This window comes from Phyllobates terribilis, unplaced genomic scaffold (assembly GCF_046119375.1).
Source record: "Phyllobates terribilis strain yellow unplaced genomic scaffold, ASM4611937v1 Scaffold_1__5_contigs__length_1240528914, whole genome shotgun sequence".
Taxonomy (NCBI): Eukaryota; Metazoa; Chordata; class Amphibia; order Anura; family Dendrobatidae; genus Phyllobates; species Phyllobates terribilis.
The window spans coordinates 305,581,120-305,595,325 of NW_027362761.1; the positions used below are offsets into that span (position 1 = coordinate 305,581,120).

General features: G+C 42.3%; 1 protein-coding gene across 2 annotated transcripts; it reads left to right on the forward strand.

Annotated features, from left to right (window-relative positions):
• Positions 1-691: 691 nt before the first annotated feature.
• Positions 692-14,140, forward strand: UNC119B (unc-119 lipid binding chaperone B). 2 transcript variants are annotated; one of them, XM_073673553.1, is made up of 5 exons: positions 693-972; positions 1,044-1,154; positions 3,465-3,573; positions 10,139-10,311; positions 10,772-14,140. In XM_073673553.1, exons 1-5 carry the CDS (start codon positions 774-776, stop codon positions 10,882-10,884), a joined length of 705 nt encoding a protein of 234 aa, XP_073529654.1. In that variant the 5' UTR covers positions 693-773; the 3' UTR covers positions 10,885-14,140. The 2 variants fall into 2 exon arrangements, with proteins under 2 accessions (XP_073529657.1, XP_073529654.1); XM_073673556.1 differs by lacking the exon at positions 1,044-1,154 and having other exon boundaries at positions 692-972.
• The last annotated feature ends 66 nt before the right edge of the window (positions 14,141-14,206 follow it).

Genomic DNA, 14,206 nt, shown 5'->3' on the forward strand with positions numbered 1-14,206 from the left:
AGTTTAGATTCAATGTTTTCATGGATCTTGGCCCTTAAAGTGTGCTGCTGTGCTTTCTTGTATATTATGCAGTTACTGCAGCTGGCACCAGTTCACACTTAGGAGGTGCTGGTCAGGTTTTTTCATTATGCATTACAGGACCTAGCCATAGAAAATAGTTGGCTCAAGCTACACAGCCGCCCTGTGCACATGCCAAATTACAAGGATTTGCCAGTATTACACAGCCTTGGCCCCAAGGTTGTATATCTCTCTATGCTCCAGGAGCTATCCATCAGTCACCTGACCACTGCATCCAATCACTGGCCTCACTGGTGACCTTTGCAGGTACTGCACATGACCGCTGCGATCAGTGATTGGCTGCAGAGTCAGATGACTGATACCTGAGTAGAGGCAGAGACCCCCTCCATTCTGTTACACTCCCTGGAGAAGATGGCCTGAGGTTACATTGATGGGACCAGTCCTGTGCATATAACAAGTGGCCACCAGCAGGGGCAGAAGGACTAGTCTGCAAGTGATGGGGGAGCTGCCCTACGGCCCTCGGGGAGAAGAGGCCACCACTAAGAACAAAGCCGCGGCCCCAGAGCGGGACCAGGACTCGGCGCCGTCCTCTCACAGCACGCTCCACTGTAACCCTGCAAGCTCATTGGTGTAAGCACCTCTAGAAACACGCCCCGTGCGGTTACGTCACCGATATTGCTTGGTAACCATGGGACCCGCCTACTCTCCATAGTTACGGCACTAGCGGAGGTGGCAGCCGCCATCTTGTTGTAGAAATGAGCGGGTCGAACCGAGAGGCAGAACGTAAAAAAGCAGGAGGCGGAGTGATCAACCGGCTGAAAGCGCGGAGGGTGCAGGGCCGGGAAGTCAGCGACTCCGACCACCGGGCCGTGACTCCAGTCACCGAGCACGAGCTGCTGGGCCTGAAGGAGCTGAGACCGGAGCACGTCCTGGGCCTGAGCAGAGTCACAGACAGTAAGTTGGTGCTGGCGGGGGGCGCACTCCTCAGTAACGGCTCCTCTCATTGGTCTTTGTCTCGTCATTAGATTATCTGTGTAAACCCGACGAGAACGTCTATGGCATCGACTTCACCCGCTTCAAGATCCGGGACCTGGAGACTGGCACCGTGCTGTTCGAGATCTCCAAGCCGTGCCCAGGTAGTGACTGGCACCCGCTGCCTGCCACCTGTGTGATGGGGCACCTATGTGTGCCCATGGTCTAGCACTGCCGTACAGGTCTGGCATCACAATGCCGCCATACTCGTCTCCACATTGAGAGTCCAACACCAATAAGGAAAAGCCAATGCATTATGGAAGTCACAGCGGCGATAGACCTGGTAATCAGATGCAAATGATCACAATTTATTCAGTATCAAGTATGAGCGCCACACACAGATTTACACACTTTGGCTTCTATCAATGATGTTATTAATGGTCGTTTGAGGAATGTTCTACCAAACTGAATGCACTTGAACAAATCATCAAGATCCGCTGCTGGCAGCTCTTTGCAATTGCTGAACTACAACATCCCAGATGCGCTCGACTGGAGACGCTGCAGGCCACGGTATCATGTTTAGCCATACTGGCTGCTCACAGCAACACAATCTGGTGTTGTCGTGTTGATAAATAGCTCCTAGGACACTAGAAATTGCGTACCCCCGGTTTTACCACCAAATCGCTGTAAGCCACTTGATACTGAATAATCAAGATATTTTTACAAAATTACAATATTCATTCTCCTTAATAGCGCACACTGTCAGCCGCAGGCGTGGCTCCTGCTGCTGCTCAGCGATCCTGTGTGCATGGGGGTGGAGAAGAGTGAATATTCATACTCTAATCTAGGGGGTACAGAGGATCGCTGAGCCGTGCCTGTGATTGACAGTGTGTCCTATTAAGGAGAATGAATATTCACTGATCTCCACTCCAATGGGTGTGGAGAGGAGTTAATATTTATTCCCTTTAGTAGCGGGCATATGTGATCGCTGCAGCAGCCTGCTTCTGCCTGTGCCCTGCTCTTCCACCGCTGCTCATCCCCACCCCGAATGTAAGTATAGACTCGAGTATAAGCTAAGGGGGGAATGTGCTGAAAAAGTCGGCATATACACGAGTATATATGGTAGCTTCTCAGAATGGTGCAATGCCAACACCTGGTAACCTCGCCTATCAGCTGTTTACAGGTCCCCACAGTGGCTGGGTGTGAACAGTGTATGGAGCAGAACAGTACTGTACATGGTCTAGTGGTTCTGGGGGGAGGAGGGGGGCCTGCAGATCAGCATTTATTTAAGTGAATAGGAGCCGATCTGCAGTATCCAAGAATGGCTATTGCACAGTGTACAGTGCTGTGATGCTCCATACTCTCATTACATCTGGCTGTCATTGGTAGCGTCATATAGCTGATTAGTGGGAGTGTCAGACCCCCACCGATCTGACATTAATAACCTATACTTAGGATATGTCATCAGTCTATAAGTTCTGAACATCCCCTTTAAATATTTCTCTTTACAGACAACGATTTAAGGGCATGTTCACACAAGATGGATACATATTATTTTTCAGGTGGAAAATTAACTGTGTATCACAGAAGCAGCTTGTGGATAACAAATTGATTGGGGCTGCAGATTTGATATCCACAGCATGTAAATTTATGCTGCAGATTTTTCTCATGGGTTACATTCTTGTCTATGCAAAGGGGAAAATCTAAAAATTTCCACAACAAAGTTTGCCACATTCAGAGCAGCAGAGATCATCCCCATGTGAAAGCACTGGTAACTTGGAAGCACTGGTAACGAACAGCCCGTTTTGCAGGGTGACATGCAGTTGACTATTTACTATAAGGAATTGTATGTAGATTGCTGATATAGTACATCATGGCTGCACAAAGCCAAGCCCAATTCTGCATCTCAGATCATTTTGCAGGTTTTGAAAGTCCGAATGAAATGGATCCTAAAAGGATGAGCTGTAGACATATACAGCTTTCAGTTCTGTTCCCTCTCTTTAGGCTCCACCACTGCCTCTGATTAATGGTGGATGCAGGCTGATCACGTCTGGTATTTCTGTATAGTTACTGACCACAAAACGCACATGAAGGAAGACTTACCCCAAAAAACAAATCTTTTTAAACAAAGGACAATTGTTTCACAGTCTGTACAACTGCACCCACATACCTCCCATTATTGGGCAACTCATTTATTAATACTTATGAGATCAATTTTTATTATTGCCTGTTTGTGGTCCAATATACAGCACAGCCATGTGAAAAGCAGGAATGTCTGGGACAGCTAGAATTGTGTTCTAAAAGGATTGCGGTTTGTTTTTTGTGTGTGATGGACGCCTTTCTACTGTTTAGTGTTCCTCTAACAAAACACCCATAAGAGCCATTGTCACGTCTCTCACATGGGGTCTCTGGATGTTTTTTATAGTCAGAATAAATTTCTAAATATGTGTATCTTGTGTTTTTCTTTGTAATAGAACAAGAAGACGAGGATGAAGAAGCAGGACAGGTGGATAGCAGCGCTGGTCGGTTTGTCAGATATCAGTTCACACCAGCATTTCTTAGACTTCGGAAAGTAGGAGCTACGTGAGTATTCCAGTGAAATCCTTCCTAAAGCTGGTTTCAGGCTCCTTTATATACCAGGTCTCCATTTTTTTTGTAAGCGGCTCATACACATTGGATATATAGCGGCACACATAATGTGTATGGGAGGATCCTGATGCTGTTAGACTATTTGTCAGTCTGTTGTTCTGCCAGGAGCTGAACCCCCGGCTTTATTCTATTTTCCCACAAGAATTTACCTGCCCACTATAGATTGCAATTGAAAAAAGACAAACTAGGATTTGAAAAGGTTGTAGACGTTACTGCCTCATGCATGCCCTATTTAAAGAGACCCTATAATACCTCATCTGTTTAGTTGAAGTCATTCCGTTGCCCTCGCACCACTCCCCAAAAAAAAAAATTAAAATAAAAAAATCGGCACACCATATAAAGTATATGGTCAATATGTAATAGGGCAGAGGAGTCATTTATTTAATGGGTGCTTAACTTATTCAGTCTAAAGCAATTTCAGCATCCAGCAATTGAGAACTTTATGGTAAGAGTATACAGCTAGATCCGTTATCTGTGTCTGCATTTCTTTTACCATAGGGTAGTCATTGTTCTTAAGCCTATGAATTGCCCCGGCTTTAACAGCAACTATTTTATAATTGTCACCCACATTATAACCTCATAATAAAGTAATGTATAATTTTGAATGTTTCTCCCTAACTGTTGGAAATAATCTGTTTTAATAAAACATAGAGTAGAATTACAGCGGGAGCTCCATTGTCACTTTGGATAGAGTTTACTTGCTATCTATTTCCTTGCTGCTATTAAGGTCACATTAGTAGACTGTATTAGTAGACTGTAGTCCGAAATTATCCTCTTATTTAATCTGTGATTTCAGAGACTCTGACTGCTCCCTTTTATGTGCACTTCTTGCTAGTATTAATAAATATGTCGTGTGTAGTTCAGAAGTTTGGGCTACGGCTTTAAAATTGGGGCAAATCTTAGTTGAATCACTTAGCCACCCAAAATGTGGTAGTGCTTTGTGTGCAATGTTAGAATGGGTTGCCCTGGAGTAGAGGCATTGGGTGATGCAGTTGTGGTTGTGTTACATTACTGTGGCTGGGACTTGTGGATCCACCCAGAGTGTCTGTCTTGCTGCAGGGTGCTGGTTATCTGTAGTAATTGGCCTCCTTCTATGAGCATTGGGTGGGGCCACGTTCTATTTATAAGGCCTCTTTCACACATCAGTGTGTCTGGTACATGTGGTGACAGTTTCCACACATACAGGAGACACACATGCAGACCCATTGAAATATATGGGTCTGTGCACATGTCAGTGTGTTTCAACGGACCGCGTGTCCATGTGCTCCACACACTGACATGTCATTTTTTTTGCAGATGCACAGTCCGCAAAATGTCTCACGCTGAACACTCACGGATGACACCCATGTGTCATTGTGACACGTACCGGCGCCTGGGAAACAATGTACAGTTAGCGTTGTTCCCAAGCACCGGGTGCTGAACGCTGCCCTCATTGTTCCTTGCTCATGCTGTGATCAGCACAAGCAAGAGACAATGTTGGGAGTAGTAGTATCTTCTCCTGCAGTGTCTCTGTGTGAAAATAATAATAATAAAGTAATAAAATCCTTATACTCACCTGTCCGGAGAGGTCCTCCGCTGTATGAGAATGAGCCGCTCCAGCGAGCTTGGCTGAGCTCAGGAGCGGTGTCCTGTCACTCTGAGCCCTGCTCAGTGCAGGGCCCAGCTCGCTGGAACAATGATTCCCAAGCACCCGGCGCTTGGGAACAGCGCTAACTGTGAATTCCCAAACGCCGGTACGTGTGATCCTGATGCGGCACATGGTTGCAACACGTGTGACACACATGGGACACTGATATCTTTGGTGCTGGAAATATACGGACGTGTGAAACCAGCCTAACTGTAAGCTACAAGTAGTTGTTGGGTCTTCATGCCTGTTATTCTGCTCTTGCTCAGCTAGTTTGATTCATGTCCTTGACCTCGGTTTGTGTTGTTACTACCCAACTGCCTCTCAATTGTGTTCCTGACCTTTGGCCTCTTGGTTCTTACCCAGTAGTCTGACTATTCTCTGCCAGCGGGCTCCATTGGCCACAAAATAGAGGGCCCTGACCAAGTTCAGATCCCTATATAAGGGTTATAGGGTGAAGGCCATGGTTCCCCTTGGACCCGCTAGACGGAGTGGCTAGTGCAAAGCCTGGCTGTGGAAGTTTAAGAGCTGCCAACCTTTACTGACAGTCCTCAGTTACACAATAGCTGTGTATAGTACAGGTCATTTAAAGAGGTTGTCAACTACTTTTACATTGATGGCCTATCCTTAGGATAGGTCATCAATGTCCACCGGCCGTAAGTACTTACTTGCTGAGCTGCTCCGTCTACTTTTAGTGGCGGCCGCAGGGTACTACACATCCGTCTCCTATTGATTTGAATAGGAGGCGGATGTGCAGTACCAAGCCCCAGCCATTACAAATGGACAAAGCAGCTCAGTAAATGAGTACTTACTGCCGGCGGTTGCCGACACTTAAGAACAGCTGATTGGCCGGGGTCCGACACCCGGCACCCTTGCTGATCAGACATGGATGACCTATGCGAAGGATAGAAACAAAAAAAACTGACCGTCACATCTAAAACAGAAAACTGGTGTGTACAGGTGCTTACTAAGAGTAGCCATCTCGCGCAGCTGATTATTTTTGTGAGGCAAAACATGTCACTGTGATCCCCTGCTGTAATGTCTGTATACTCTTTTGCCCCCCCCCCCTGCCCAGGAGATGTGGTATGATCAAACCATGTTCCTGTACGGTCAGACACAGCCATTACACAGTACACAGCAGGGGCACATTTATAGGATTATCTCAGCACAGGAACATTTTTTTTTTAAACACATCCAATTGTGGAACTTATTATTATTCCAAGATCTATTGATTAAAATTAACTTAGTTTGTGGGAAAACCCCTTTCCGGCCCAAGGCGTACTAATATGTATCTGTGCCCTGGGCCTTATAGGCCAGATGCGTATTAGTACGCCCTGGCGATTTTGCTCGCACACAGGCTGTGCGGACCCGATTGCTGCCAGGTGTCAGCTGATTGTCACAGCTGACACCCGGTGCTATGTGCAGGGAGCGATCCCGTATCGCTCCCTGCACATTAACCCCCAAAATGCTGCGATCTAAATCGATCGCAGAAAAGGGGGAGGTAAGCGCCGATACTTGCCTCCTCTGCAGAGTCTGAGTCCAGTCCCGGATGTTGTCATTGTGACCCGATGTCATCATGACAACATCCGGGTCACCAGGAGGCAAGAAGTTACTTTGATCATGCGCAGTGCGTGACCAAAGTAACTTCTCCCTGTGCAGTGCTGACAGGCTGCATAGCTCAGGGATGGTTCTGCATTCCTGTGCTATACAGCCGATCAGAATGTAAAAAGTGAAAGTCCCATAGTGGGACAATGTGTAAAAGTAAGAAAAATGACAAAGTGGAAAAAAAAAAAAAAAAATTGTAAAAATGTTAAAAGAAAATAAAATGAAGAAAAAATAATCCAAAAAATATATATAGTAACCATAAATAATCTTATGAAAAAAAATAAACCAATAAAAGTACACATTTGGTATTGCCGCGTCTGGAACGAGCTGACCTATAAAGCTGTCCCACTAGTTAACCCCTTTAGTGAACACGGTAAAAAATAAAATAAAAAGCAACGCAAAAAACGATGCTTTATCATACCGCCAAACAAAAAAATGGAATAAAACGCGATCAAAATGACGAATGTAAATAAAAATGGTACCACTGAAAAAATCATCTTGTCCCGCAAAAAACAATGTGCCATACAGCTCCATGAGCCGAAAAATAAAAAAGTTATAGCTCTCAGAATAAAGCGATGCAAAAACCAGGGCTGTGGAGTCGGTAAGCCAAACCGACGACTCGGACTCCTCAATTTCCATGACTCCGACTCCCTCATACATGGCTCATGTTTAAGTGATGAATTTACTGTAGCACATATTCATCTCAGCTAAAAGTCTAGACCCCTAGATCAGGAATAGGACAGACATTTATAGGACATTTCATAACTTTCCCAAATTCTTATGAAAAAATATTCCCCACAAACTGCATTGAACTTCTGTACCCAATTTATTTATATATTTTAGGAGTCGGTCCATTTTCTACCGACTCAGACTCAACCAAAATGGACACTGACTCCACAGCCCTGGCAAAAACAATTTTTTTTTCTATAAAATAGTTTTTATTATGTAAAAGCGCCAAAACCTAAAAAAACAACAATATAAATGTGGTACCGCTGTAAACGTACTGACCCGAAGAATAAAGCTACCTTATCAATTTTACCACATGCGGAACGGCAAAAAAAAAAAAAAACCCAAAAAACAATTCCTTCATTGTTGGTTTGTTTATTTTGCCTCCCAAAAATCGGAATAAAAAGCGATCAAAAAATGTCACGTGCCCGAAAATGGTACCAATAAAAATGTCAACTTGTCCTGCAAAAAACAAGCCGTCACATGACTGTCAGCCGAAATATAGAAAAATTATAGCTCTAAAACTAGTCTTTGCAAAAAAAAAAAAAGGGTTTTTTAGTGTGTGACAGCTGTCAGTCATAAAAACCTGATATGAATCTTTAATCGCACCGACCCGAAGAATAAAGTAATCTTATCAGTTATACCGCACAAGGCACGGCGTAAAAAAATAAACTCTAGGGTTAGCGTTGGGGTTGTGATTTTTTTCATAAGTAAAGAAAAAAAAATGACGATATGGCGACTAGTGTTGAGCGCAAGTGCTCGCTACTTGAATTTGCATCGGGTGCTCGGGTATGCACTTAGTATCGCAGGTGCTCGAGTGACATGCTCGAGTCTCCGCCCCATATTTTTTGCAGCTGTTATACAGCCAAAAATACCTCGCGGGGATTGCCTGCCATGTACAAGCAATTCCCGCTTGTTTTTTTTGGGGGTGTCTTAATAACCGTGAAACATGTGGGCGGGGACTTGAGCACCAACGATACTTGGTGCATACCAGAGTACCCGATACAAACTCAAGTAGCGAGCACTTGCACTCAAGACTAATGACAACTTATTCAATATGATGACCTAGTGTTATCAAATTCTGTGTTTACCTCTGAGTTCAAAATGTTCACTATACTCCTTGATAAAATCCTTGAGGGGTATAGTTTCCACTGTTTAGGCGTATCAGTGCTCTCCAAACGCCACATGGCGTCCGCTAATTATTCAAGCAAATTTTACATTCAAATAGTCAAATGGCGCTCCTTCCCTTCCGAACCCTGCCGTGCGCCCAAACAGTGGTTTTCCCCCACATATGGGGTATCTGCTTACTCAGGAAAAATTGCACAACAAATTGCATGGTGCAATTTCTCCTGTTACCCTTATCAAAATGCAAAATTGGAGGGTGAAAAACGTTTTTGTTGGAAAAATGTGAAAATTTTATTTTTACAGTTCAATGTTATAAGCACCTGGGGGTTCAGGGTGCTCACCACACATCTAGATAAGTTCCCTGGGGAGTCTAGTTTCCAAAATGGTGTCACTTGTGGGGGGTTTCCACTGTTTAGGCACATCAGGGGCTCCCCAAACGCAACATGGCGTCCGCTAATTATTTCAGCAAATTTTGCATTCAAAAAGTCAAATGGTGCTCCTTCCCTTCCGAACCCTGCCGTGCGCCCAAACAGTGGTTTTCCCCTACATATGGGGTATCAGCGTGCTCCGGAGGAATTGCACAACAAATTTTGGGGTTAGTTTTTTATTGATACCCTTGCGAAAATAAAAAAAATTGGGGTCTAAAGTAACATTTTTGTGGAAAAAAAAAATGTTCATTTTTTTTTCTTCCACATTCCAAAAATTCCTGTGAAGCACCTGAAGGGTTAATAAACGTCTTGTGGTTTTGAGCACCTTGAGGGGTGCAGTTTTTAGAATGGTGTCACTTTTGGGTATTTTCTGTCATAAAGGCGCCTCAAAGTCACTTCAAATGTGATGTGGTCCCTAAAAAAAAAGAAAAAAAAAGGTTTTGTAAATTTTGTTGTAAAAATGAGAAATCGCTGGTCAACTTTTAACCCTTATAGCTCCATAACAAAAAAAAACATTTTGGTTCCAAAATTGTGCTGATGTAAAGTAGACATGTGGGAAATGTTATTTATTAACTATTTTGTGTGACATATCTCTCTGATTTAAGGGCATAAAATTTCAAAGTTTGAAAATTGCGAAATTTTCGCCTAATTTCCGTTTTTTTCACAAATAAACGCTAGTGATATCGAAGAAATTTTACCACAATCATGAAGTACAATATGTCACGAAAAAACAATCTCAGAATCAAGGGGATCCGTTGAAGCGTTCCAGAGTAATTACCTCATAAAGTGACAGTGGTCAGAATTGAAAAAATTGGCCTGGTCATTAACCTGCAAACCATCCTTGGGGGTAAAGGGGTTAATTGGAGCCTAATTGGTTGTGGTTTTGGGCACCAAGTAGTAAATTAATAAACTGCCTTCAGTAATTAGTTTTGCTAAAATAATGCTTTTGTACAGGTTTTGCTGAATGGTTTATTTTATTTGTTTTTTTTAGAGTCGAGTTTACTGTAGGAGATAAACCGGTGAAGAGTTTCCGAATGATTGAGAGACATTATTTCCGCGATCGCATACTTAAAAGCTTTGATTTTGACTTTGGCTTTTGCATTCCAAACAGCAGTAACACATGTGAACACATGTATGAATTCCCACAACTTTCAGAAGAACTGAGTAAGTGTTTTTATATTAAAATTAGTTTAATCTAGAAATCAATGTTGAGAGCTGCTGTTCTGACAGTTATATGGTAGAATGGTTTGCAGGGCTGATTTTTCTCCTCTACTTCCATACTTGCTACATATGTGTAGCCATTCTTGGCAGTAAGTTTTAGAAGGGGAAAAAAAAAAGTTGAAGCCCTTAAAAGGGTCATTCCCGCATCAGGACTCCCTCTCACCCCTACCCCCACAAAAAATGTGGTGGGGGAATAGTATACATTGGTAATTGCTCCTGAAGTGTTACCCAAACGCATATCAGATATGTGAATGGAGATTTTTAATATTTTTTTTCGCATTGGCTAACATTTTAAAGTACATAGTTGTTTATGTTTTAGCTTTCAATTATACAGCAGTATAACGATAGATTGCAAAATATTATTGAAAAAAATCAATATAACTTTTATTTTCTCTCCCCACAGTTCGCTTGATGATTGATAACCCGTATGAGACCAGATCTGATAGTTTCTACTTCGTGGATAACAAGCTCATCATGCACAATAAAGCAGATTATGCCTACAATGGTGGCCAGTAGGGCTATCCTTCCTTGGACTGATCTGTTTTGAGACAGAACATTCCTTGACAAGAGCAGAGGATTAGGGGATATATTTGAGGTCAATCCTGTGCTCGACACATTATGGACATTGTATTTTTATTCTTTTTTTTTTCCCCCTTTTATATTGTGCTGTAATACAGAACTGAAGACTTTGTACAAAAGATATTAATTTATTTTTATAATATCCGTGCGATCGTCCTTTATTGGGCTTTTGCACTGTGAAGGAAGCAGTAGGAGAACAGAATGTACATATTTGAAATCTTAAGAGGTGTCCATAATTTTGGTTCTTGGTTTGTGCAATACCACAACCTCCTTTTCCCCTTTTTTAGGATCTGTTTTTAAAGTGCACAGAGCATTATAACACTTTTTATATATTTCTGAAATCAAGTTTAGTAAAATGTCTAATGCATCTTGTTTCTTGTGTGGCCCAGGCAACTTCAGTAGCATCTGCTAAAAAAAAACCCCCACAAACATGCCATTATGTATAATTAGTCCTTCTTCCTCTAACGATGGGCCACTAAGGTCCCATTTCCATAGCAATTTTCATTCTTGATAGTTTTTTTGTTTTTTTTTAAAGGCCTTTTATATATGTTTGTTGCAATAAAACTATAAGCAATAATTTATTATCCAAATACCAGGTATTGGGTCTACCTGCTACCAAGGGAGTGGAGGCCAGGACAGATACATGTCTTCCATTTGTACAGACTAAGGCCGGGTTGAGGATTGTAGTGGACAGGTACTGATATTGGGTCCATACCAGTCCTTGTTAATGTGTTTATGAATTTTAATAAGCACCCATGATGTGTAACTTTAACATTAAAAAAGCCTACTGGTGTAAAAGGGAACTATGTGGTCTATGGCCCGTACTTGTCAGAACCCCACATTTTAATTGACTCCAACTGATCACAACTTCTGAAATGGAGGGTGCTTCCATAACATGTGACGTAATGAGTGCTAGGCTTTTTCGCTATACAACTCTTAGGGTATGTGCACACCTTGAGTATTTGCAGCAGATTATTCTGCAGCAAAAACCAGAGCCTTGGAAGGAAAAAAAGCGATGTAAAATACATACGGATTTTTACTCCCCAAATTTTTTCAGATGTGAGGGGAAATTTTTTTTTATCTCCATTCTCAGTCTGTGAAAATCGTACCCACTCTGATGTCATCCAAGTGCGGTCTGATGTTTTGCATGGACTCCGTGACCTGCATGGCCAAGTGTGATCTGAATATCAGATGCAAATCATGCATGCTGCAATTTTTTTTTTTTTTTCGTCTGTCCGAGGATGAAATCCGACATGTGCACAGTCCCATAGAATAATAGTGGTCCGAGTGTGATCAGATGTTTTGTCAGATCGCACTAGTACCGAAAATACGGTTGTCTCCACGCGCCCTTAGAGCTGTATAATGGAGTGTTAGCAATCACCTGTTTAACGCTTTTTATAAAAATGATCAATTTGTCTGTTATTAGCTCATTACCTTATTTCCTACTGGCTAGCCGCTATCTGAGCTTGCTCTTTTTTGCACAAGCAATGTCATAGGATAATTGAAGGGATATTTGTGATTTAAGTTGTTACAAACGATCTGGACTTGAAAACGTTATTGCTCTGTGCCATGGCTTTTAGAAATGCAAATTACAATTGAGTGTTAAATGCTTATCCACGGGATATTAGTAGATGCCGGCAGCTGATGCTGCTAATCCTGGGATCTACTGGATTATATTCATAAACTCTAAATGAGTAGTTTAATCTTTATCTAAAATGTCCTTTTATTTATGACTTTGGGACAGGTACATATAATGTTATTTTGTTTAGAAAATAACCAATTGTTTGAATAAGGTTTTTGTTATGTATTTTTCAATTTATTTTTTTCATTTCATAATTTGTATTAATTAAAAAAAAAATTGAAATCTTGCGGTTTTGACACTGGCCCCTGGGGATATTTTGGACTCATTCTTCCTGTTCTGCACAGAAGACTTTATAGTTGTCTCATAATCATCAGAGACAGAATTACAATGGCAGGAAATGCCTCTATACACAGGTGATAACACAGGATCCACCATTAAAGGGATTCTGTCACCAGGTTTTTATAACTTAATCTGAGAGCAGCCTGATATAGTGGCAGAGACCCTGACTGCAGTGATGTCACTTACTAGGCTGCTTGCTGTAGTTTTGATATAATCATAATCTCTTGTTGATAAAATTATCACTAGAGAACTAGTAAACCCGATGCCAGGAAGTGATCCGGTTTCATGAGTTCTGTGTGTTCCCCACCAATGATTGGCAGCTTTCCCTGTGCCCTGTCCACAGGCAGAAAGGTGGCAATCAGTGGTGGGGGTGGGATAATACAGAGCTAAACATTCAGAGAACTGCTAGATTTTTAGAAGATAAAGCAGTGGTTTTATCAAATGAAGGCAAGCAAACCAGTAAGTGATACATCACTGGAATCAGGAACTCTGCCCCTATATGATGCTGCTCCCAGATGGACAAGCAAAAACCTGCCGACAGGTTCCCTCTCACAATACACAATCTCACAGCTGATACTGCTCCCCCACCTTTCATGATGACTTTTTTTTTACACATTCACTAGTTAGTGTTGCTGCTAATGTACGGGTAAATTTCCTAGAGGGGGAAAAAAAACAGGAACTAGGAGTCTAAAATAGCCCTAGTGGTCAGTGTGAGAATAGCAACATTCTTTTTTTTAAAACCTTGTGATATGAAAAAAAAAAGTGTAAAATATACACTTAACATAAGAACACTCAATAAGTGGTGAAACTATTTTTGTATTGTCCCATTGTATTTGTCTTGAATAAGGATTATTTCTGTGTAGTTCTGTATTTTTGTCGTTCACACCTTTACCTGCTGCTCCCAGTCTTGTTGGGGGTGATAATGTCTTCGCTATGCAGCGTCTGGTCCAAGGGGAGGGCACTGTGGCTGACCTTACATGGGTGACATTGGGAGTCCTGAGCTGAGATCTGGATCCAGGGAAGCTCATGAGCACCACGGCAGGGGTCACCTGCTGGAATCCCTACAAAGCTATGGCCCCCACAGCACCGACCACTGTAGGCGCAAAAAAAGAAGCCGCCAAAAGTACGGAATCGGTGGAAGCAAATAATATGAGGTCACTGTGCCTTTAACTGAAGCCCTGCAACGTGCATTTGTAACTCGTGCTGATACTTCCACAATTTCAGTAGATTTACAAGAACTTGTATTTTTCTGTAAGAAATAAAGTAATTTTGAGAGAAACTAAAATGAGTTTTAAGTTTATTAAAGTGACCAGACCTGAGCAACCGAGTGCCCAGAAG